Consider the following 25,026-nt stretch of genomic DNA (forward strand, 5'->3'; position numbering starts at 1 on the left):
TTTTTTTTTCTAGAGCTTCTAAAAGTATTTAATAAAATTTTAATCAAATTATTTTAAAATTAATTGATCCGGATATTAATTTAAATTGATGTCTAATAAAATTAGAAAATTTTAATTTTATGTACGGTAAATAAGAAAAAAGGGTTATAATTAAAGGAATAAATTTATAATTTTTAAAAGTTTTGAAGTCTTTTCTTGCGCTGCACGTTCTGTAAGGAGAGCACAGTAGTTAAGAAGAACAACCCCAGTCAGAGCGACTAGAAAATTGGGCGTACACTTGAACGCCAGCATCCAAATTTTAGTCAACGGCATCTCTTTTCTCTTCCTACACACTTGATTCATTGCTTCCTCCATGATTTTTCATATTTTTCAGTACAGAACATTAAGCATTCCTTTGTAGAACACAGACAGGGCATCACCACAGACACTGAGGTTAATGTTCCTTCAGCTCAATCTTGTTGATGGGTGCAACATTTGCGAGCTTCTAGCTGAGAATCTGGTAAACAATCATCAAGCTTTTCTTTTCTATAATTGATGAACACTGGAAAACTAGCGTTTAAAGCCATGAAAAATCTTGTCACTCTGTTTTTCTTTGTTTGTGGGTTGGCTCTCTCGCTAGACTTGGGGGTTAAAGAGACCCCAGCTTATAATCATGAAAGACATGATGAGGTGGAGAAACATTGCAAATCTGTTCTGTCTTCTGCAGCTGAATTAAGCTCGGATACTTTAAGGTTTACTAGAATGAAGGAACAGCTTCAATTTGTGAATGGGGATTGGTGGCAAGATGAGGGAAAGTATCCTTTACTGCCTTTTAAGAATCGGTGTCGTGTGTTTTCTGTAAACAGGTTCTATAGTAACCCTAATTTTATCCCTTTGAAATTGATTTCGTTTTGGGTCACTGACATTGATCTTGTTCATCAAACTAAACGGGCTGTTAGTTTAAGTGGGTTAGTGTCAATGGGCATAACAATGGATACTTCTTTTGAATACTGTTCCTCTCAACATCCTAATTTTCAGTTTTGGCCTGGCCGTTCTGAGCTGACCCTTTCTTTTCAAGGAATCTATACTGAATCCAAGAAGAATGGTGGTGAAAGAGTGCTGTGTTTGTTGGGTCGTGGGACGTTACCTGCTCGTGATCAGGAATCGGGTGATCCGTGGCGTTGGGTGAAAGATTTGAATGTGAATCATCACCAGCTGCCACTTCTCCAAGATGATAAAATTCTACTTGTTTTGCACTATCCGATGAAGAATTCGCTGACAAGTCGGGTAATCCGAGGGGAAATGAGAAGTTTAAACACGAAGTCGAACGATAAGTACTTCGACGACATTTACATTTTGTCTCAACTTGGAGATATGAACTATGATTATGCATCTGAGAAAGTTGTGGACAAAGCATGTGGTTCATACTCTTACAATGATAAGTTAATGAAGAAAAACATTAGTATGTATAGAGGTTCTTATTTTTGTGAGGTTTTACAAGAAATAACGAGGGATCAAGCTTTCACAATCCTCCCAAATTGGAGATGCAACTCTACAGATGAGTTTTGTACGAAACTTGGTCCATTTATATCAGTGATCAATAGTACAGATGGAAGTTTTAACGATGTGGGACTTTATATGCAAGATGTGAAGTGTAAGACGCTTGGTTCGAACAAAAATGGCTTTTCTGTTAGTGTTTCGGCTGTCTTTCGGGCTGTTTTGCCGTCGGAGAATCGCCACGCTGCTTGGAGAAGATCTGCACTTAATAATATGACTATGGTCTCTGAGGGAATTTGGAACTCTTCAAGTGGGCAGCTTTGTATGGTTGGTTGTGTTGGACTTGTTGATGCTGATAAGATTTCGTGTGACTCGAGGATCTGCCTGTATATACCTATCTTGTTTACACTCGAACAACGAAGGATTCTTGTCGGTTCGATTTCAAGCGTCGATGATAAGCCATTATACTCCCCTTTGTCATTTGAAAAGTTATTAAGACCTACAGAGCTGTGGAGTCAGTTTAGGAACTCCCAACCATTTTATAGCTATACAAAAATTGCTTCAGCTCGTGCTGTGCTTGAGAAATATGAGCCTTTCGGCTTTCGAACCGTCGTAAAGAAGTCATTGCTGCATTATCTCAAATGGGAAGACACAGAAACATATGAGCTCAGTGAGTCTCTTCTCTTAGAAGATCTCACCCTTAATGTACCTGCACTTGGTCCTCAAGCTTCCAGATTTCATGTTCAAATGGAAATTATCTCTGTTGGTTCGTTTTTCGTATGGGACTCGTCAAGGTTAGACAGAGCAAACTCAGACAGGGAAGCTTCATATCATGTTAAGCCTGAAGACACTGAAAAGAAGCTGCTTGTTAATGTGTCTGCACTACTGGCACTCTCTGAACAGACAAGTAGCAACTTTTCTGCACTTTCCGTGGAGGGCATTTTCGATCCGCTCGTTAGAAAAATGTATCTAATTGGCTGCAGAGACATTCGTTCGTCCCCATCCTGGAGAGTTTTACACGAGACCATGGATCTTGAAGATGGCTTGGATTGTCTCATTGAAGTGATTGTGTCTTATCCTCCTTCAGCTCCATGGTTTATCAATCCATCTGCAGTGATTTCCATTTCTAGCCAACGGACAGAAGATGACCCTTTCTATTTCAGCCCAATAAAACTCGAAACGATGCCGATCATGTATAGGAGGCAGCGACAATATATTCTTTCTCGTAAGATCGTCGAGGTTATACTCCAGATATTGACACTTTCCTTGGCTAATGCTTGCATCTTGAGCCAAATATTTTATATGAATGATAAGAGGGAGTCTGTTCCATACATATCTCTTGTTACTTTGGGAGTTCAGTCCCTTGGTTATACTCTTCCACTGGTCACTCGTGCTGAAGCTCACTTCATTCAACGAGGTTCCATATCTTACAACGAGTCGTACGATCTCGGAAATAACCTCTGGTTCATTGTGATTGATTACACAATAAAGCTTCAAGTTATGATCTCACTTCTATTGACTTTGAGGCTTTGCCAGAAGGTTTGGAAATCTAGGATCAAGTTACTACGACAAGCTCCTCTTGAACCGCATCGTGTCCCGAGTGATAAGTCGGTGCTTATTGCAACCTTCTTGATACATCTCGTCGGGTACGTTGCTGTTCCCATTGTTCATACTTCAAGGACAGCTGAAATCCGATTAAAGAGTTCCATGATTCCTAGCAGAACTTCAGGTTCGGACATCCTGCAGGGATGGGAAAAAGGCCTACACGAATATGTAGGTCTGGTTCAAGATTTGTTCTTACTTCCTCAAGTCATTGGCAACTTGTTATGGCAAATTGATTGCAAACCTCTTAGGAAGTTCTATTTCATTGGAATCACATTGGCCAGACTTCTCCCACACATCTATGACTTTGTGAATCCAAGCATGGATTTCTACTCTACATTTGGGGATGTTGCCATTCCTTTGATTGCGTTCATCCTTGCTGTCATCGTCTACGTTCAGCAGCAATTGAACTACGAGAAACTCAGTCGGGCTCTCATCGTCGGGCGGGTTAGGCTTCTTCCAAGAGCTTCCAAAATGTATCAAAGGTCGCCTTCCAAGTCACTATGAAGGTGAGCTTGCTTCTGCTGAAAAAGATAATACGTAGAACGACACCTAATAATTTACTAAGCATGTCGACATCAAAGTTGTTTTGATGCATCAAAAGTTATAAATGTTTTTAATCAAAGCAATGAAGTAATGGCTTATGCTTTGGGTATGAGTCAATAAGCTCGACTTGTTCAAAGTCAAACATTAAGCATCATGTTGAAATCATGGGATATGACAGTCATGCATTGAGAAGTTATTAATCGCAGAGTATTTCTTAGAAACGAATTGTTTGTGCTTTTGTTTCTTTAAATAACCATCAAATGTACATTTTATTTAGGAAGTTGAAAAGTATTGTGATTAAAGTATTTTCAAGTGTGTTTTGCGAGTGTTTCATTCTGTTTTGGTTATTTATTTCAGTGTGCTTCGGTCGAGAGTAAAAACCAACATTGGCTTGTAGCTATCAAATTCTCATTTTTACTGTTTTTGGCTTACAAGAATGTTATATTATTTTGTTGGAGTCCCACGTTGGCTAATATAAGTAAGGGACACTATCTCCATTGGTACGAGACCTTTTGGACAGATCAAAAGCAAAGTCATGAGAACTAATACTCAAAGTGGACAATATCATACTATTGTGGAGGTTCGTTGTTCCTATCACGCCCCAATATCTTTAAAACATAAGACGTTGGGATGTGAATTTGTGAGATCACATTCCTTACAAGGGTGTGGAAACCTCTCCCTAGTAGACGTGTTTTAAAATTGTGAGGCTGATGATGGTTTGTAACTGGTCAAAGCGGACAATATCTACTAGTAGTGGACTTAGGCTGTTACGGAATTCGAATATTAGTCCTTTCGAGGATATAAGACCATACCCTGTTGAGTCTATAGTTAGGTGGACGAGGACACTTAGATACATAGTTTCTAGCTTTATATTTTGAAAGGCTTGAATTAAAGGCATTTGGGTCATGAAGCTTGAGCCAGTATGATTCTTTATGGTATGGGCTAAGGATGGCCCTTATTTTAATGTGCATTTAACTTGGTTGGTATCAAATTAAAACGAACCAAACAGAATAATAAAAGACCATTAGACCTTCAACTGGCTTTGTTTGGTGTTCATTTATTTGAATATTGGCTAGTTGATCTATGAATAGTGAATATTAATGTCCATAAAAGTTCAACACCCTTAAATGCCCATAAAACTCTACTGGACCTCTCTTTCCTACTCTTACTCATAGAAGGGCTTAATGTAGATCTATCAAAACCCATTAAGATATTAACTTTCTAAGCAATAATCTCATCAAATTAAGTTTTCTGAATGTTAGATATCTATCTGTTTGCCATATCATTAGTTGTAGTCAGCCCATTGGCTTGGCATCCACCTCTTCTTCCCCAACATCGGTTGGAGAGGAGAATGAAACATTCCTTATGAGGGTGTGGAAACCTCTCCCTAATAGACGCGTTTTAAAACCGTGAGACTGACGGCGATACGTAACAGGCCAAAGCGGACAATATCTGCTAACGGTGGACTTGAACTGTTACAAATGTTATCAGAGCTAGACATAGAGCGGTGTGCCAGTGAGGACATTGGGCCCCTACGAGGGGTGGATTGTGAGATCCCACGTCGATTGGAGAGGAGAACAAAACACTTCTTGTAAGGGTGAGGAAACCTCTACCTAACAGACGCGGTTTAAAACCGTGAGGCTGACGACAATATGTAACGGACCAAAGTGGATAATGTCTACTAACAAACTTCCACAATATCAAATTATGAAATGGTGTAAAGAGCAGACAACTCATACACTTCTTTAATCTCCACCATAATTACCATTCTGTTAGGCAAAGATTAAGTGCATCTATGTGCCTATGTAAATTAATGTCAAGTAGATACTATGTTTATGTCTTTATGAATGACGGAATATCTTCATTGCTATGAGACCTTTTAGATGAAACAAAATGTATACCTATTGCACCGTTGAAAAATTATGGAGAGACCCGTTTTTTTTAGCAGGTTCTATTGTTAAATTATTCGTTGTGTTCTTTATACATTATAACTGATTGTGTTGTATAGCCGATAGTTGATTGTAACGGTCCAAGCCCACCAATAGCAGCTATTGCCCTCTTTGGGCTTTCCCTCTCGGGCTTCCCTCAAAGTTTTTAAAATGCGTCTGCTAGGGAGAGGTTTCCACACCCTTATAAAGAATGTTTCGTTCTCCTCCCCAACCGATGTGAGATCTCACAATCCCACCCCCTTTGAGGCCCAACGTCCTCGCTGGCACTCGTTCCCTTCTCCAATCGATGTGGGACCCCCCAATCCACCCCCTTCGAGGCTCAGCGTCCTTGCTGGCACACCGCCTCGTGTCCACCTCCCTTCGAGGCTCAATCTCCTCAATGGCACATCGCCCGATGTTTGGCTCTGACCTCAAGGTTTTTAAAACGCGTTTGCTAAGGAGAGGTTTCCACACCCATATAAAGGATGCTTTTTCTTCTTCCAAACCGACGTGGAATCTTACATGTATGGTAATAGAAATATGTAAAAATAACAAGCATCCAACAATTGGGAAAAGGTTAGTCAAAATGTGGTAGCCAAACTAAATAATTTATTGCAGTTTGATGCAACAATAGAAAAGTCCAAGTAAGGACATATACATATACATATAAGGAAGCTACATATTTAGGTTTCCCTTTTTAGTTTGCATTAAAGAACATTAATTCCAATGGTGAAAATTTATGATATAGTAAAAAAGTGCTCAAGGAAAATGAATAGCCTGTATTGAATCTGCTACACCTATTCCTGTTTCTTTTTGCCTGTTTTATAGTTTTTGAGTTATCTTCAGCTTTAATCCATCAATGAAATAGTGGAAGGAGAGTCATGGAGGCATTCTCAAGATCAACACATGGGGAAGATGATGAAAAAGCACTGAAATGGGCAGCACTGGAGAGACTTCCCACTTACAAACGCTTAAGAAAAGGTTTATTGACATCATCTCGTGGTGAGGCCAATGAAGTTGAAGTTGAAAAACTTGGTCTTCAAGAAAGGAAGAGATTGATGAAGAACCTGATGAGTGATACTGAATTAGACAATGAAAAACTCTTATTAAAGCTGAAGAAACGCCTTGATCGGTATGAATATGAATGAAAAGTTCCTACTGATATCATTGAAAAGTTCCTACTGATATCATTTGTGGCATTTTCTGCTATTGTTCAACTAAAACTGATATCATTTGTTGCATCTTCTGCTAATGTTCAACTAAAACTGATATCATTGGTTGTTATGGTGGCTAAAACTTAGAGTTGGAATTGATATTCCCACCATTGAAGTAAGATTTGAGCATCTTAGAGTTGAAGCTGAAGCCTATATTGGAGACAGAGCTTTGCCTACTCTCCTCAACTTTTTTGTCAACTTAGTGGAGGTAAGAACAACAAATTTATCATATGTATAGAACATCCACAACAAAATCTTTTCTAAACATTACCTGCAACTTTTTCTTTGAAGGGTTTTTTAGCAAATCTTCACATAGTGTCAAGTAAAAAGAAACAGCTGACAATTCTTCATGATGTTAGTGGAATCATTAAGCCAAGCAAGTAAGAAGAGATGACTTTCTAATAATGGCTGCTCTCCAGATTGTTATTTGCTATGAACTTAAAAGCCTTTTGGGGGTAAAATTTTGCAGGATGACACTGCTTTTAGGCCTTCCAGGTTCGGGAAAAACGACGCTTTTGATGGCTCTAGCAGGGAGGCTTGCTTCTGATTTGAAAGTAGGTTTGAGTTCAAGTTTTAAAAATCAGATTCTTAGACTTAAATTCATATGGGAAACCCCACTGAGTTTTGCTTCTAATAGGTCTCTGGGAAGGTGACTTATAATGGCTACAGCTTTAATGAGTTTGTTCCGCAGAGAACTTCTGCCTATGTGAGCCAAAATGATGTCCATATTCCCGAAATGACTGTAAGAGAAATCTTGGCCTTTTCTGCAAGATATCAAGGGGTCGGGTTTCGTCACGGTCTCTCTCTCCCTCTCTGCCTGCAAGATTTCTCTGAGAAATTGCCATTTTATTCCTTAGAAGCTTTGTAGAAAAGTGTTGTAGTTATGACAACTAACAATAACGAAAGATATGACCAATAAGTGTAGGTTTTTGCAGAGTTAATGGCAGAGTTGACAAGAAGAGAGAAAGAAGCAAACATTTTGCCTGACCCAGATATTGATGTGTTCATGAAGGTGTGACTTAGAGGCCTCTAAATAACTTTCTTAGCCACACAAAGAGAGGAAAAAGCACAAATTTTTTCATACAATTCTTTTGTAAATGTTGCAGGCAGCATCACTAGAAGGCCAAAAGAGAAGCCTGATCACAGATTATGTTCTGAAGGTATTGTTATTGCATAAATCTTACTGAAAGTAAAAAATATATTCTTTAACCGCTAACAAATATTGTCCTCTTTGGGCTCTCTCTATCGGGTTTCCCCTCAAGGTTTTTTAAACGCATCTATTAGGGAGAGGTTTCCACACCCTTTTAAAGAATGTTTCGTTCTCCTCCCCAATTGATGTGGGATCTCATAATCCACCTACCTTCGGGGCCCAGCATCCTCACTGGCACTTGTTCCCTAATCCAATGGATGTGGGACCTCCCAATCCACCTCCCTTTGGGGCCCAGCACCCTTGCTGGCACACCGCCTCGTGTCCACCCCTAGCCTCCTTGCAGGCATATCGCCTGGTGTCTGGCTCTGATACCATTTGTAACGGCTCAAGCCTACCGCTAGCAGATATTGTCGTCTTTGGGCTTTCCCTCAAGGTTTTTAAAACGCGTCTACTAGGGAGAGGTTTCCACACCCTTATAATGAATACTTCATTCTCCTCCCCCGATTGACGTGGGATCTCACCATCCACCCCCTTCGAGGCCCAGCATTCACTGACACTTGTTCCCTTCTCCAATCAATGTGAGACCCCCCAATCCACCCCCTTCGGGGCCCAACGTCCTTTTGCTGGCACACCGGCTCATGTCCACCCTCCTTCGGGGTTCAGCCTCTTCGCTAGCACATCATTTTGTGTCTGGCTTTGATACCATTTGACGGCCCAAGCCCACCGCTAGCAGATATTGTCCTCTTTGGGCTTTCCCTTTCGAGCTTCCCTTCAAGGTTTTTAAAACGCGTCTACTAGGGAGAGATTTCCACACCCTTATAAAGAATTCTTCATTCTCCTCGACCGATGTGAGATCTCACATAGACTCTCTTTAATCAAATTTCTTTCTTCCTCCAACAACACAGGTGCTAGGATTAGACTTCTGTGCAGACACCAGAGTTGGAGATGAAATGATCAAAGGCATTTCAGGAGGACAGAAGAAGCGTCTCACCACAGGTTACCCATCAAAATCACTAAACAAGAAACTAGAAAGTTAACCAAGGAGCTTGAAATGATTCAGTTCCCTACGTGTTTTCAGGTGAGATACTTTGTGGGTCTACGAAGGTACTGTTCATGGACGACATATCTACAGGCCTAGACAGTTCAACAACCTTTCAAGTTGTGAACTCAATCAAGCAATACGTTCATATTCTCAATGGAACTGCTATCATTTCCCTTCTCCAGCCCGCACCAGAAACTTTTGAACTGTTTGATGATATCATTCTCCTGTCTGAAGGCCAAATAGTGTACCAAGGTCCCTGCCAGCAAGTCCTTGAGTTCTTTGAGTTCATGGGCTTCAAATGTCCTGAAAGGAAAGGAGTGGCAGACTATTTGCAAGAAGTATGTACCTACAAAGTGTAGAGTTCTTCTTTTATTACATTGTAAATGGGAAAGATGGCTCAAGAGTGAGTGAATTTGGTGCAGGTGACTTCAAGGAAAGATCAGCAGCAATATTGGGCAGAGAAGGACAAGCCTTACACATATGTCACAGTGACACAGTTTGCAGAAGCATTCAAATCCTTTAATGTGGGAAGGAAACTAGCAGAGGAATTATCAGTCCCCTTTGAAAAGAGCAAGTGCCACCCTGCTGTTTTGGTAACAAAAAAGTATGGCATTGGATATAAGCAAATTTGGAAGGCCTGTTTCGATAGAGAAGTCTTGCTGATGAAGCGTAACATGTTCGTGCACATCTTCAAACTCACGCAAGTCGGTAAACGAAGCTGTCTTTATTAGGCCTATCAAAATCTATCTGATATCTGACTTCTCCTCATCTTTCCTCTACTAGATTTTTCTAATCTCAGTCATTTCGATGTCGCTTTTCTTTCGAACCGAGATGCCCCATAACTCGATAAACGACGGACAAATTTACATGGGCGCTTTGTTTAACGCACTCGTTGTTTGTATGTTCAATGGGATGTCCGAGCTTCCATTAACAATTGCTAAGCTTCCTGTTTTTTACAAGCAAAGGGACCTCCTTTTCTTCCCAGCATGGGCATATGCTCTTCCAGCTACCATCCTTAAAATCGCTGTCTCTTTCGTAGAGGTTGCACTTTGGGTTTTTACCTCTTATTATGTTACTGGCTATGATCCAAGTGTTAAAAGGTTGATATTAGTTCTTATCATCTCCTTGCTGCACTATGTTCCATCACAGATCATGTTTGATGCCATTATAACTGTTTGCAGGTTTTTTAAACAGTACCTTGCTCTTGTTCTTGCTAACCAAGTGGCTTCTGCATTGTTTCGATTGATTGCGGCCGTTACTCGAAGCTTGGTGGTTTCAAACACGTTTGGTTCATTTGTTCTATTGATACTCTATGGAAACGATGGTTTTATTCTCTCGAGACGTATGTGATAACCGATAGCCATGTATTAACTTTTGCTTGACATTCTTCAGTAAAAACATATGTAACAATTCCTTTTGATATCCACAGATGCAATGAAAAAGTGGTGGAAATGGGCTTACTGGTTATCACCGATGATGTACGGGCAGAACGCGTTGGCAGTGAACGAATTCCGTGGAAAAGATTGGGATCAAGTACTTTCTAGAAACTCAGCAACCTTAAAAATGTTTGCATTTTGTCTGAATCTACAAATGTTTATGTCAGAATCTTTACTTTCTTGCCAAGGTTGTTGTCCCTTTTAGTGGGGAAACTCTAGGGGTTTTGATCTTGAAGCTTCATGGCTTCTTCCCATCTGCTGATTGGTATTGGATTGGAGTGGCTGCATTGATTGGATTCATTCTTGTATTCAATTTTTTATATGTCTTAGCCCTCACTTATCTGAACCGTGAGTAATTTGTCATTCTTTGTTCCTAGTTAGAACTTAAAAGAACAAATTGTTTATGCTTTGCATTTCTATTGCAGCATTGATCATGCCTCGGGCTGCAAAACCGCAAGTCGCAGAGAGCAATGAGGAGGAGTTCGAGATCAGAAACACCCCATCTTGTGAAAATCTTGCAGGTTATATGGCTCGAAAACATGATTTTAGTTTGTGAGATCCCACATCAGTTGGGGAGGAGAACGAAACACCCTTTATAAGGGTTTGGAAACCTCTCCCTAGCAACGCATTTTAAAAACCTTGTGGGAAAACCCGAAAGGGAAAGCCCAAAGAGGACAATATGCCAGCGAGGAGGTTGAGCCCCGAAGGAGGTGGATTTGATGGGGGTCCCACAATGATTGGAGAAAGGAACAACTGCCAGTGAGGACGTTGGGCCCTGAATGGGGGGTGGATTGTGAGATAGGCTTGTGCCATTACACCGTTTCTTTCCTTTAGTGTGATCTTCTCTTCATAAAAGGCACTCACTCAATTGTTTTTTACAAACAGCTAATGGAAGTGAAAGCATGAGAGTTGCCTCCCAAGCATGGAATGAAGCAACTGACAAGGCCACTTGTAATAAGAGGAAAAAAGTTGTTCCATTTAATCAGTATGTGCTCACTTTCGATGAAATCGTATACTCGGTTGATATGCCGGAGGTGATTAATCGTAAAACTACTCGTTAAGGCTTCGAGTTATGATTACTTCAGAGCTAATTGTGAAGATGAACATGCAGGAAATGAAGAGTCAGGGTGTCATGGAGGATAAACTAGTGCTTTTGAAAGGTGTGAGTGGTGCTTTTAAGCCTGGTGTACTAACTGCTTTGATGGGCGTGAGCGGAGCGGGGAAAACGACTCTGTTGGACGTGCTATCCGGGAGGAAAACCGGTGGATATATTGAGGGAAGCATCAAAGTTTCTGGCTACACGAAAAAGCAAGAAACGTTTACTCGAATTTCGGGTTATTGTGAACAAAATGATATCCATTCTCCTCATGTTACTGTTTTCGAGTCTCTACTCTACTCGGCATGGCTACGTCTCGGCTCTGATATCAGTAAAGAAGCAAGAAAGGTTGCTATATTAACTGAATTCCTCTAGGATTTTAAGCTTTTTACAGACATCATTGTACAAATGAGTATGCTTAGTTGTTCTAATCTATTGTAGATGTTTGTGGAAGAAATCTTGGAGCTGGTTGAACTTGACACATTAAGGCAAGCAATAGTTGGGTTGCCTGGTGTAAACGGTCTCTCGACCGAGCAGCGCAAACGGTTGACAATAGCCGTGGAGCTGGTGGCGAACCCATCCATAATTTTTCTTGATGAGCCAACTTCAGGACTAGATGCAAGAGCTGCTGCAATCGTAATGCGGGCAGTAAGAAACACGGTCGATACAGGACGAACAGTTGTGTGTACAATCCATCAACCGAGCATCGATATATTTGAAGCTTTTGATGAGGTAAAACCTTAAACTTTGCTAAAACCTTATCTGATTTGAGCTGACTTATTTATATGAGGCTGCAGCTATTGCTGTTGAAGCGAGGTGAGACGATATATGTTGGACCTCTTGGACATCGTTCTTTCCATTTGATCAAGTATTTCGAGGTAAGAAGACGTTCCTACGAAACAATCCATTGGTATATATCAGTTATGATATGTATAACGTTTTCGTGTCGGTTTAGGGGATCGACGGAACGAGTAAGATAAACGAGGGTCAAAATCCAGCAACGTGGATGTTAGAAGTAACCTCCTCGACACAAGAAACGGTCTCGGGGGTCGATTTTGCAGATCTATTCAAAAAATCTGAGCTTTATAGGTTGGTAACAATATTATAAACATAGTTCTAGTAAAAAAAAACACTTGGATCATCTCATGTTTTCATGTTTTTAGGAGAAACAAGGAAATAATCAAAGAACTGAGTGAGCCTCCCCCTGCTTCTAATGATATCCATTTCCAAACCAAATACTCTCAGCCTTTTTCCAAACAATACTTAGCTTGCTTATGGAAGCAACATTTGTCGTATTGGCGTAATCCGTCGTACATTGCAACCAAATTTCTGTTCACGCTCGGCGCATCGTTGATACTCGGGACAATGTTTTGGAACCTTGGCTCCAAGAGGTAACTTACAACATGTTCAAGATTTGCTTCATTTTATCTACCATCATTATAAAGAACTGACTCGATATCAATCCCAGAACGACATACATTGATATGTTTAACTCGATCGGTGCTATGTATACGGCGTCGCTCTTCCTCGGTATACAAAACGCTGGAGGCATACAGCCCGTCGTTTCAATCGAGCGAACAGTATACTATAGGGAACGAGCGGCAGGGATCTATTCAGCCTTGCCATATGCCTTAGCTCAGGTTACAATTGAGCTGCCATACATTTTCTCACAATCTTTGATGTATTGCATCATAGTATATGCAATGATGGGATATGAATGGTGTTTTACCAAAGTTCTTTGGTTTTTCTTCTTCATGTTCTTCACTTTCCTCTACTTCACCTACTATGGCATGATGACGATCGCTGCAACGCCGAGTTACCACATCGGTATGATTATTTCGACTGCATTTTACGGGATGTGGAACCTCTTTTGTGGCTTTATCATTCCTAGAACTGTAAGTATTTTCTTCGAAGAAGAGTTGATAAACGAATCATTATCGAGTAAAGGTCGAAATGACGTCTATAAATTGTGTATCGCAGAGGATTCCGGTGTGGTGGAGATGGTTTTATTGGACTTGTCCTTTGTCATGGACGTTGTATGGGTTAATTGGTTCACAATTTGGAGATGTGGAGGAGAAGATGGATACAGGGGAGACAGTTGAGGAGTTTATAAGAGAATTCTTTGGGTTTAGGCATGATTTTCTTGGAGTTGTTGCTGCTGTTATTATTGGGTTTGGAGTTTTCTTTGCTTTTTCATTTGCCATTTGTATTAAGTTCTTCAATTTTCAAAAGAGATAGTACCCATTTCTTCTTTTGCCTGGGTATCTAGCCGACGATAATTGATATCTATTTCTTCTATAATTAGGGATTCTTAATATATTACAAGCCTTATCAAGCCAATGTTTTTCGGGTATTAAGCTTATGGTCGAACTGGATAATGTTATATTACAAGCCTTATCATGCCATTTTATATAATGTAAATTGCAAGTCTAGTCTCTGAATAGTTAAAGTTCTATCCGATAGATGCAATCAAAAAGTCGAGAGATGGTTAGCGTTGATTGTATTTCGGACCAGAACCTTAGAACCTTAATCTAGCGGTCCCGGTCTCTAAAATGAGTTTGTATAGACATACAATATGGTGTTGAGAGTGAGATTTGAACCCACGCCCTTTCAAATGGTACACAATATATGGTGTTGAGAGTGGGATTTGAACCACGCTCTTTTGGACCAGAACCTTAATCTGGCGCCTTAGACCAACTCGGCCATCTCAACTTTTTTTTTTTTTTTGTATTTTTGTTGAGTTTATGAGACTTTTTCTAATATTTTTCTCTTCTACACCGTCTTAAAATTCAATCCTCAAGACTCAATAAAATTCAGAAAGTTTGGACTCAAAAAGAAAAATCAGGTATTTAATACCTCGTCGAGACTTGACTGTTACAAAGAATTTCAAAAATTCTTTTTTCACGAGACTCCCACAAGTCTAATTCTAACGGTGTGAGTGAAACGTCCCGTCCTTATATATATATAATAAAGAAAAAAAATTCTAAAAAAGTTAAAACATAATTAGTTGGAAAATATATTTTTAGCACTTATAGAATGAAAAATCTAGGGAAATTATGAGAATATTATTCTCTCTTTCTCAATTGTCTCCCACTTTGAAAGAAATATTAACTTCCAAATGAATCCATATTTGTTACATGCACACATGAAGCATATAATATATGATCATAATCATCCAAAACTTACATCTTTAATCAAACCATTCATGCATATAAATCATATCCAATACTATCTTATATCCATTGTTTCAAATCCTTTATAGATTTGAAATAACGGTTGTGGAAGGCAACAAATCTCCCACTATTCATATCATTATCAACAAATACAATCACGACCCACTTACCAGTTCAATCAAAATTAATTAATTAATTTTTATATAACGTGATGAACTATGTTCATAGTGGATCCATTCAAGACACGTAATGTTGGAGATTGACAACCTCAAAATTTTCAATTTTGAAATTTCTAATATATTTGATCCATTATGTTATTTCAATCCATCAATGAAAAGGGACAAATGTTGACATATACAGGGCATGCATGTTTGGTTATGTAATTCATTACTCTTTATATACAATATATATATTAAAATTAGACTCCATTAAAAAATTAAAATTTGTCCACACAAGCAACCATGATCATTNTTTTGAATACCCACTAACTCCAAGTCAAAAATTAAATTATATATATATATACATGTATGTATGTATATATGTAAGTTATGACAATATAATTTTGACATTATTTGAGTTAAAAAGCATGGGCAGGCTACAAGAATATTAATTTGATGTGATTGAAATGGACTACCACAGGTACTACCTTGCTCCAAATTAATGTATATCTCCATTAGAATATGTGACAAAAAAAAAATGTTTTCTGAAAAAAAAATGGTAATAAAATTATGAAATTTTGATACCGTTTTTATGGGACAAACAATAAATTATCTGATTTTTAGACATGATCTCAAACAGAACCTTCAACGAAACGATATTAAGGTTTGTATATCATGAGGTTGGAAATTAATAATAAGTTTTGTTTAGTTTTAGATTGCGGGGAATAAACAGAACTTCAAAATCATATATGACTCGACCTCTAAATGAGTATTTGAGATCACGAGATTTTTTTCCTCGGATTGGAGATTTGAACCTTCGATTTCAAGGAAGATAAATGAATATTGTTGGATCTACTAAACTAGGTTTAGAAGTTGAAGCTAAACCCTAAACCCTAAATCGAAAGTTTGGTATGTTGGGTTTATGTATTTCATGTTACATAGGGTAAGAATTACATCAGACTCGAGTTAACTAGGATTTATAAGATCGGTCGTTAAAGTAGGCATGAAAAATTAGGGTTAGAATTAGGAGGAAAAACTGTAAAAACTGTAAAAACTGTAAAAACTGCCCCATCCGATGAAAGGAAGATGGCGGATAGCAATAGCAAAAATTACAAAGAAGCACGTGCATGGTTGCAGTCTTTGATACAATAAAACCCATTTCCACCGTCCAAATGAAATACATATGCCTATACTTCTAATCGGACGTTCATCGGCACCGGTGAGTACGTCTTAAGCTTGAAAATTTACGTTTAAGGTCTATGCTTTTCTTAAACTTTAGGAGAGATCGAGGGTAAGATATTTGTTGAAACACACATGCTCGTCTAACAAAATCCATTCAAGCTAACTCGAAACACTAATAAAAGATCTCGCGTCAATATTTGGTTTAAAATGACGCATCAAAATCTATACAAGTTAGCTCGACTTTCTTTTAGGGTTTGTTCGAGAAACATTAGGTGGATTTAATAGTGTGAGATTCCACAACAGTTTGAGAGTAAAACGAAACATTTCTTGTAAGAGTGTGGAAACCTCTCCCTAATAGACGCGTTTTAAAACTGATAGGCTGATGACGATACGTAATGGGCTAAAAGAGACAATATTTAGTAGCGGTGGGTTTGGGCTTAGTAGCGAGGGGTGTACCAACGAGGATGTTGGGCCACCAAAGAGGGTGGATTGTGGGATCCCACATCAATTGGAGAGTGGAACGATACATAATGGGTTAAAGTAGACAATATCTATAATGAGTTTAGGTTGTAAATTGTATGAATATAGGTATTAGGAAGATTTTTAACTCGTGCGGAACACGACAAGGGAAGTGAGATAGAACAAGATATAATTAATGGACATAAATCGAGTTTAAAAGTTAGTTAATTAATGATTGAGTTAATCATTTTGGAAAGGCATTTGAAGGCAATGATTAAGAATATTAAAGATGGGAAGGAAAGGAATGTGTGATTTGGTTTTGGAAGTGGGAGAACAAAAATAATCTCAAGAGATCCAATTATTTCAACCCTAATCACCAATCAATACTTAGTTATTTCAATTTAATTATGTCTCTTTTTTTTAATTAATTTTTTTTTTTCTTTCCACACACACCTATCTAATCCAAACAAACACAAATGAGATTAGATATTACTCTCTACACCCACCATGCAAAATAAAATAAAATAAAATAAAATAAAATAAAATAAAACCCATTACTCCAAGTTGGCTTAAATTACATTATATTTATATAGTCAGCCAAAATAGCTTAAATTGAAGAAGTCTAGAGCTGTGTTTTTTTATTTTTTATTTTTTTATTTATTTATTCAAATTTGACTGTGTTTTTTAGGGTGGGATTAGCCTACTTTGACCCGGCTGTGATCGTTGACGTCTAACAGTCCAGTAATAGGAGCGCAAACACGGACAGTCGACAGTGCGTTGTTGAAATGCTCTGCTTTTTTACCGAGGTACTCTGTCCAAGTTACCGGGCGGTAAAGTGGCGGTTGAGTTGGGCCCAAAAGCTTCTTAAGCGGTGAAATTTCTGCGCTTTCGGGTGGCCCAAACACGTAAGCCACCGAGAGGCGTTTCCGGGTCCGGTTCACTACGGCTTGATGGAGTGCACTCGGGTACAACCCGTTTGTCAGAATGTGAAGCAAGTCTCCTACTTGAACCACTAGTCCACCGGCTACTGGCTCCACCGTCACCCACCGGTTCCCTTCTCGCAAAACTTGTAACCCCCTCGTGTTGTTTTGGTACACAATGGTTAAGAGGCTGGTGTCGGTGTGGGGCCCGAGTCCCATAGCTCGGTCCGGATCCGGGCAGACCGGGTACGAATTGAACTGGGTCGCTGCTGGACTGGTCTTGAAATCCCCATCCGGCCCGGCCCATTTCATGTCATCCCGGGTTATCCCCAATTCGCCTAACCCAAGCCACATCAGCCTCCCACATAGACTCCTCATTTCTCGGTCATACTCCTCTACAATCTCACTAAAAATAATAATAATAAAATTAATATTTAATACCCCAAATGGAATTTCGTATNAAATAAAAAAAAAAAAAAAAAAGAAAAGAAAAGAGAGAGTGTGGTTATGTACCAGTGTTTGTGGTAATCGTGAGGCCAGAGTTGGCGAAAGTGGTCGAGGGGAGAGCCGACAATGGTGAAGCCTTCGGACCACATACGTTTAGGGAAGAAGGAGGAGATACGGACGAGGCCGTAGCCGGAGATGCCGTCGGGGGTACGTGCGGCCTTCAGCTTGTGGGAAGGCGGTAGAGAGAAGAGCGTGTCAGCGGAGGATTCAATGGATTGGAGGAGGGAAATGGGGACGCCGTGGTTAATGACCTGGAATGCCCCCCACGAGCGGAACGCGTTGCCTATGAGGGTCGCCGCGTTGGGTAGAGAAAGGTCAATTAATGGAACGGAATCAGAGTTAGAGTCGAGAATGGAATTATGATGTTTATGGGTCGGGAAGGAGTCTGGTTGAATCCATGCATAGGAGTCGGGAAGCTCATGGAGAGAGTCAAAGTCGAGGTTTTTGTGGGCGGGGATGTGTACGGGGAAGGATTTGAAGACGTCGGCTATTGTGGTGGCCATGTTGTTAGTAGAAATGAAATGGGTTAGTAGTAGAAGCTTTTGGATTCTAAACAGGAAAGATTAGGCAAGAGATTAGAATGGCATGGAGTCAGTATTTATAGAGACGACGACAGTGACAACTTGTCCCAACTCACACTACCGAGCTGATCTGACAGAGTTTCAACTGAGCATTGGGAGAGAGGAAAAGAGAAAGAAGAGAGAGAGAGAAAGAGTGAGTAGTATAATGTTGGAAAGGAGGAGTGAGTGGTGTTGGGAAGGGAGAGTTAATGGAAGGAGACAAGAAAAGAAAGGGGAGTGAGTGTTTTGTATTGGACAAGAGAAAGAACAAAATAGGAAAGGACCATTTTGTCCTCTCCAACAAAACTATCTTATAACATAACCACACAAGATCCCTCCCTACCTCTCTCACTATTTCTCAAGATTTTTCTCAAAAAAAAAATTAAATAAAAAAAAATTCCATCAAAACAAACACACACTGCCCTTTCGCCCCTATCTCCATGTGCCTTTGTCTTGTCCTCAAGTAGAAAACCATCTAAATCAAACATACCCTCTTCCCCTTCCCCTCTCCTAAACTATACTCTCTCTAAACTACATGACAATACTTCTCTTTTCATTTTGACCATTCTACCCTTCCTCTTATATGTACATACATGGGCTCCACTCATCAATACAACCAATGATCTCCAAGGGTAATCTTGTCTTTTCACCCCTACAAACACACACACACACAAACCCATGACTTACAATAAAAGAAAAAAGAGTAGTAAATATAAGAAGTAAAATTCAAAGATTTGGTTATTTAGAGTAAAAGCTTGTTTTGGTCTTTAGTGGTTACATCTTGAGAAGGAAAAAACATAACAAGAGAGAGAGAAGGCGTTGAAGTTGTATGTTTTTGGTCTTGTCTTGTTATTGAGACAAACGTGGGGGCTCCCGACTCATAACCATCAACCCCCCACCAGTCAGAGTCTGATTAGAAGGCCTATCCGAGTCATTCCGAGACACTGTTATTTTGGTGATTGTATACAGTATCTTCATCTCCATCTCCATCTCCACCCTTTATAGATGCTCAAAACCCTCGTCTTGTGAAACATACGAAAAAAGAAGATTTCATGATGTCGTTTGTTGTCAAGTCATCCCTAGTTGGAATGACCCTCTTACATGGGCCATATGATACTCAATCTTCCAACATAAATGCATTATATTATGCTCATTTTACATGCATATGCCTTTCACGTGGCCCAAACATGATGAGGTCGGGTCATTTCTTGTAACAAATCATGCTTTAGTTTGCTACCTCCAATATATACATAACACATACACATCAATCTCTCTCTTATCTTAGTGTATATTTATATAATATGGTTATGGATTCACATTAATTTATAATATATAGTTTGATATACGAATTAATGTAGATTATGGTGAGAAGGAAAGAAGAATGTAGAAGGTCGAAGAAGAAGGTATTGATAGTAATATATCCATAAAGTTTTGGAATTATCGAAGCTTTTTGTTCTTAGGGCTAATGATTTAGGGTTAGAATATTGCATCATGAAAAGAAGGCACAAAGATGCTTTTGGTTTGGACCTTATTTATTGGTTTCCATCCTTTTCATTTTCAACAATGTGCTCNGGTATTGCAGATCTTGTTTGATAACGATTTTGTTTGTTTGTTTGTTTCTTTGTTTTTCCTTTTTCTTCTTCCAATTTTGTTTTTCATTGAAATTATAAACAACCCGACAAATTAAAATTAAACCCCGTTTGATAACTTTTTTAAAAATTTAAGCTTTAAACGTTATTTTTACCTATGATTTTCTTTGTTTTGGTTAGTTTTTAAAGTCATAATATAGTGAAGAAAGTGTACGGAATTATAAAAGAAACCCTATCAAATGAGACCTCCGATTTCCAAAACCCTAATAGTTATCGAATGAAGCATCAGAATTTCGAAACCCTAATAGTTATCAAATGAAGCATCAGGTTTCTGAAACCCTTAAAGTTATCAAATGAAGCATCAAATTTATGAAACCCTAATAGTTATCAAATGAAGTATCAGATCTTCGAAACCCTAATAGTTATTAAATGAAGCACCATGTTTCTGAAACCCTGATAGTTTTTAAATGAAGTATCAAGTTTTCGAAACCCTAAAATTTATCAAATGATGCATCGAAATTCCAAAACCCTAAAAGTTATCAAATGAAGTATCGAATTTCTGAAACCCTAATAGCTATCAAAGGAGGTATTAGATTTCCGATTCGATAATACTAGAGGGTTTGAGGTAGGATGGTAGAAACAAACAATAAGACAAAAACGATACCTGAAAAATAATTCAACACACTTTGGCCTTGACTTTGGATAAGACATATAATATGTATAGACAACAAAAGCCCTATATTCATGATAGCCCCTCTCTCTCTCTTTCTATATATATATATATATATATTTTGTAGCTTATTCAAATTCATGAAGCTCTCTATTGAAAGAGGACAACAATAGATGGAAAGGAGAAAAAAGAAACAAATTCATGAAAAGGAAAACCTTACAAAGAAAATCCATAAATGGAAAAAAAGAGTTCACTAGGAAAAACATTGGCACAAACGATGTCTACATTTGTTTGTTTCCAACAATTACGACCAATGACCAAACAAAGATACATAAAAAAACAAAAGCAACCAAAACCAAAGTAAAAAGGAAAGAAAGCATCACTAAAAACCAAACCATGCATGGAAATGGTGGAACAATACCAATCTAATCAATTGGTTCTTTTTATCATATATCTTAAGACCATGCAAAACCTAGCTACCAAGGTTCGTATGTTGTCGTGTTTAAGGAAGATGACAAATTGAGCTAGCTAGAATGACACTTGTCGCAGTCGAGTTGGACCGTCCTAGGTTGCCTCAGGTTAATATGATGAGGTAAAATCAAATCCAAAGTACAAATAAATAAATAAAAAAAAAAAACATTGTTCATGTTTTTTGATGAATCATCAAAACCTATCCCAAACATGTGTAGTTTTAGACAATTGATTGGTCTTGCTCTTTGTTTCCTTATTTAGTATTCATTCTTGTGTGGAATTTGGTGTTGGCTGTGGGCACTCCCCACTATACAAAATCCGTACTTTAAAAAACACAAATCTAATGGAAACCCTTCATGTTCATACACTTTTTCATATTAAGCATGAACCAACCCATGTTCATGAACACTTACACATTAATGTATATACTCAAATCAAAGCTTAATATCCGATTTGATTATGAACAGATATCACTATTTAAACAGTGAGTTGATACCCATTTTAATGGAGAAAATGTCAACCAAATCATTTTATATATTGACAATGATTAGTTTAATTTGAAATGTATTTGATATCACTTAGCGGCAGACCCCTAGAAAAAGGGTTGGTTTTTTTTTTTTTTTTTTTTTTTTTTTTTTTTTTTTTAATTTGAAACGCATGCAAATTTTGGGTCAATGTATCTCTTTTGAGCCAATGAATAGATAAAGATTGATTTGAGTTAGTATGAGAGGGACAATTATGAAGAAAAGGGGTTTAGAATATTGATAGATTCTGTCATTAATCACCAAAATCAAAAGCATAAAGCATTTAGAAAAGACAATTGATTGCCAAATTTCCACTTCTTTTCTCCCAAACCCTTTTTCCCTTTCTATTTTTACATCTAATTGCACTTTACCTACCAAAATAGTTTAAACATTCGTACTCGAACCAACTCAAGTGTCTTACACGATATAATATGTTGATATTGTGAGTTAAAAAGCTTAGTTTGTTCAAAACTGGACATTAAGCTTCACGTTGGAATCACGAGATATGACAGTCGTGCATTCAAAGGTTATAATGAACCGTTAGAAATAATTACATGGATTTTGTGAGTATTTCATTGTGAGATCTCGCATCAGTTGGAGAGGAGAACGAAACATTCCTTATAAGGGTATGGAAACCTCTTCTTAATAGACGCGTTTTAAAACAGTGAAACTGATGGCGATACGTAACGGGTCAAAACGGACAATATCTTCTAGTAGTGGGCTTAGACTGTTACATTCATTTTGCTTCGATATACTTGAATCGAGGGTCAAAATGAACGGATATCTATTGAATGGTGCTAGGTGGGTGTTGGGAAAACCACCAAAAGAAAGAATGCCTCTTTTTCCCTTTACTTTAAATTAAGAAATTAGCTTTGTTCTTGCTCCCAACCAATCACATGATTATAGCAGCAAAGATATGTATAAAAAAGAAGGTGACAGGAGATAACCCTAAAAGACTCAAGAAATGAAAAGATGAGGACAAAAAGTAGAAGCATGGCTTTGATGGCCATTTTGTGTCCTTACATTAATATTTTAATATTCGAGAAAGCTTTACCTTATATCGGGTTCAATTACGCTTCTTTTTCTTTATCTTCATCGTCGTCGTCGTCATCATTTTCTTTCTTCTTTTCCTCCTCGAGTCTCTTGAACGTCACGAAGTTCACGGTTTTATTCATTTTAGATTATAATAAATGGGTATACTGAAAGGGCAAATCAAGTCTTAGATAGCTTCCAAATGTATGTCAGCCAAGGTAGATGGATGATCATTGGCAACTTATTTTGCTCTTCTCTAGGGGATTGTTTTTTCTTTTTGTCTCTCTATTTTCCAGCTCTCAGGGCAGCTAACCCTCAAGGAAATCAGGAGACAACCCATGTTAATGAGATCAGACACATCAACTGATTGGAGAGTGGAACGAGTGTCAATAAGAACGTTGAACCTTGAAGGAGGTGGATTGTAAGATCCCACATCTTTTGGAGAGGAGAACGAAATATTCTTTATAAATATACGAAAACATTTTTTAAAGAAAAAATCTAAAAAAGACAATATCGCTTCAACGGTTACAACTACTTAGATTTTCTCATAGATTGTTTTTTTTTTTTTTTTCATTCATTCATTGAATTCAGTCAGAATCTACGGCATGTATATCCTCACATTATGGAAGAGAGAGAATCTAAAGAATTTAAAAATTAAAAAAAAAACACCTAAAAATTGAGATAATAAATGTTCAATCATATATAATCATTAAAGTTTCTTTTTTGTTGGATCATAAATCCTTTTCGAATCATTTTCATTCACAAAATTGTTATCAAATCAGACTTAAATTTTATAATTTAAATTATATATCAATTCGAGTATAGCTCAATTGATTAAAGAATTTTTGACCTCGAAAAAGAAGAAGCAGAAAAACTAGCTATCACTCCTTTTATTGTTTTGTTTCTAGTATAACTCTAACTATAGAGGTTCATTTTACCTATAGAGACTCGCCCCAAACAAGGAGATTCCCTCTTTAGACGGAGAATAGGGGAGCGAGTAGGGAACATTTTTTCCCAGATAAATAAATGGGGTCGGGGACAATATTATATTCCTCGTCCCTACCCCACTCAATTCCCGATCTTGCTTCATCCCCGCCGTTTAATATAAATATATTTTCAACACCTATTAAAGATGGGGAACGAAATAGGTAACAGGGATGAGGACAGAGAAGGCTTTCCCGTCCCCACCACATTCTATAGACATCTCTACAGGGCAACTTCACCGAGAACGGAGGAAGAATAAACGGTGTCGTTTTGATTTGATGGGGTCTAGTTGATTTGGAAGGTGGCTTAGTTCCCTTATTTGTCTGTTTGTTTAAGGATAATGGAGCCAACTCATTATATCCTTAGCTTATTACGGGTCCTTTGCATGAAGAAGGTGGCTTAGTTGCCTTATTGTCTTTTTTCTTACCACACACACTTACAAGATATATACCACACAAACAAAATCCTCATCTCCATTATCACACATCCTCCAAATTCATCCTACCAAAACCCACCCGACCCGATCTAACCCGTGTTTGTAGTGAGCTAAGGTATCGGTCAGAAAGAAAAGAATGTGAAAATTTACCATGAATAAACTCAAGGTTCATAAACGTGTTCCAATCATAAAATTAAGATAAATTTTGATCTTTAGTCAATTCGTTGTTTCGTATCGAGAAAGGAACGTGATTTAAATATCAGGTAACGAAAGGGTTAGATAATTTGTTGTAGGTTATAGATTTTATAAATATATGAAGGGGGATAATGTGAAGAAAGAGTTTTGGAAAGAAGGGGAAGTAGACAAAGGTAAAAACAAAGAGGAAGTTGAAAGCTTAGTATATGAGATTTAAAGAGTTTGGAGAAGAGAAAGACAAGGTGGATTGGCATGTGTCCTGTCCTTTTACAAGATAAAGCTAACCATTTTGTATTATTCCTATTTTCCAACAATATCATTCACTCATTTTTTAATGGATGCAAACCTAGCTGCCACTTATATTTATTTATTATTCTGTTTCGTATATACTATTGTCACGTTCGAGTAAAAAAAAAATAGTACATGAATGAATCGAGTACACATCTGAACCAAAGATCTTAAGAATAGGAGAGGCTTAAAAGAACAAATAAGTTCCAATCAAATACTTAAAAAAACTCCCGAACAAATAAATAAGTCCAAACAAATAGGTCCAAAAATAATTCCCTAATAATCTTACTTTTTCAATACTTAAAAAAGACAAAAGGATTATATAATTAATATGTTATCAAATTAAAAAAACATTATATAAATGACATTATCGAAATTGTCAATTAAA

General features: G+C 38.0%; 3 protein-coding genes across 11 annotated transcripts; 2 read left to right on the top strand and 1 right to left on the bottom strand.

The window, feature by feature from the left end:
* The first annotated feature begins 243 nt into the window (after positions 1-243).
* LOC111779375 lies at positions 244-3,733 on the top strand. Of its 4 annotated transcripts, XM_023659538.1 has the most exons (3): positions 244-301; positions 401-499; positions 1,018-3,733. In XM_023659538.1, the coding sequence occupies exons 2-3, from the start codon at positions 437-439 to the stop codon at positions 3,583-3,585; spliced, it is 2,631 nt and encodes an 876-aa protein (XP_023515306.1). In that variant the 5' UTR covers positions 244-301; positions 401-436; the 3' UTR covers positions 3,586-3,733. The 4 variants fall into 4 exon arrangements, with proteins under 4 accessions (XP_023515306.1, XP_023515307.1, XP_023515305.1 ...); XM_023659539.1 differs by having other exon boundaries at positions 258-499; positions 1,078-3,733; XM_023659537.1 differs by having other exon boundaries at positions 259-499.
* LOC111779374 (pleiotropic drug resistance protein 1-like) lies at positions 3,509-13,791 on the top strand. 6 transcript variants are annotated; one of them, XM_023659529.1, is made up of 24 exons: positions 3,509-3,587; positions 6,399-6,684; positions 6,854-6,974; positions 7,058-7,146; positions 7,236-7,320; positions 7,404-7,563; positions 7,702-7,778; positions 7,873-7,926; positions 8,822-8,912; positions 8,995-9,296; positions 9,381-9,662; positions 9,742-10,058; positions 10,140-10,300; positions 10,388-10,491; positions 10,562-10,742; positions 10,820-10,915; positions 11,280-11,428; positions 11,506-11,838; positions 11,932-12,222; positions 12,288-12,368; positions 12,446-12,579; positions 12,654-12,881; positions 12,959-13,385; positions 13,471-13,728. In XM_023659529.1, exons 2-24 carry the CDS (start codon positions 6,434-6,436, stop codon positions 13,726-13,728), a joined length of 4,272 nt encoding a protein of 1,423 aa, XP_023515297.1. In that variant the 5' UTR covers positions 3,509-3,587; positions 6,399-6,433. The 6 variants fall into 6 exon arrangements, with proteins under 6 accessions (XP_023515297.1, XP_023515299.1, XP_023515300.1 ...); XM_023659531.1 differs by having other exon boundaries at positions 3,519-3,587; positions 6,421-6,684; XM_023659532.1 differs by lacking the exon at positions 3,509-3,587 and having other exon boundaries at positions 6,039-6,684; positions 13,471-13,791.
* Positions 13,792-16,951: 3,160 nt separating this feature from the next.
* Positions 16,952-18,590, bottom strand: LOC111779061 (gibberellin 3-beta-dioxygenase 1-like). The gene is made up of 2 exons (XM_023659116.1): positions 17,896-18,590; positions 16,952-17,788 (listed from the first exon to the last, which is right to left on the bottom strand). Exons 1-2 carry the CDS (start codon positions 18,390-18,392, stop codon positions 17,158-17,160), a joined length of 1,128 nt encoding a protein of 375 aa, XP_023514884.1. The 5' UTR covers positions 18,393-18,590; the 3' UTR covers positions 16,952-17,157.
* Positions 18,591-25,026: the final 6,436 nt, after the last annotated feature.

Source organism: Cucurbita pepo, chromosome LG17 (genome assembly GCF_002806865.2).
Source record: "Cucurbita pepo subsp. pepo cultivar mu-cu-16 chromosome LG17, ASM280686v2, whole genome shotgun sequence".
Taxonomy (NCBI): domain Eukaryota; kingdom Viridiplantae; phylum Streptophyta; class Magnoliopsida; order Cucurbitales; family Cucurbitaceae; genus Cucurbita; species Cucurbita pepo.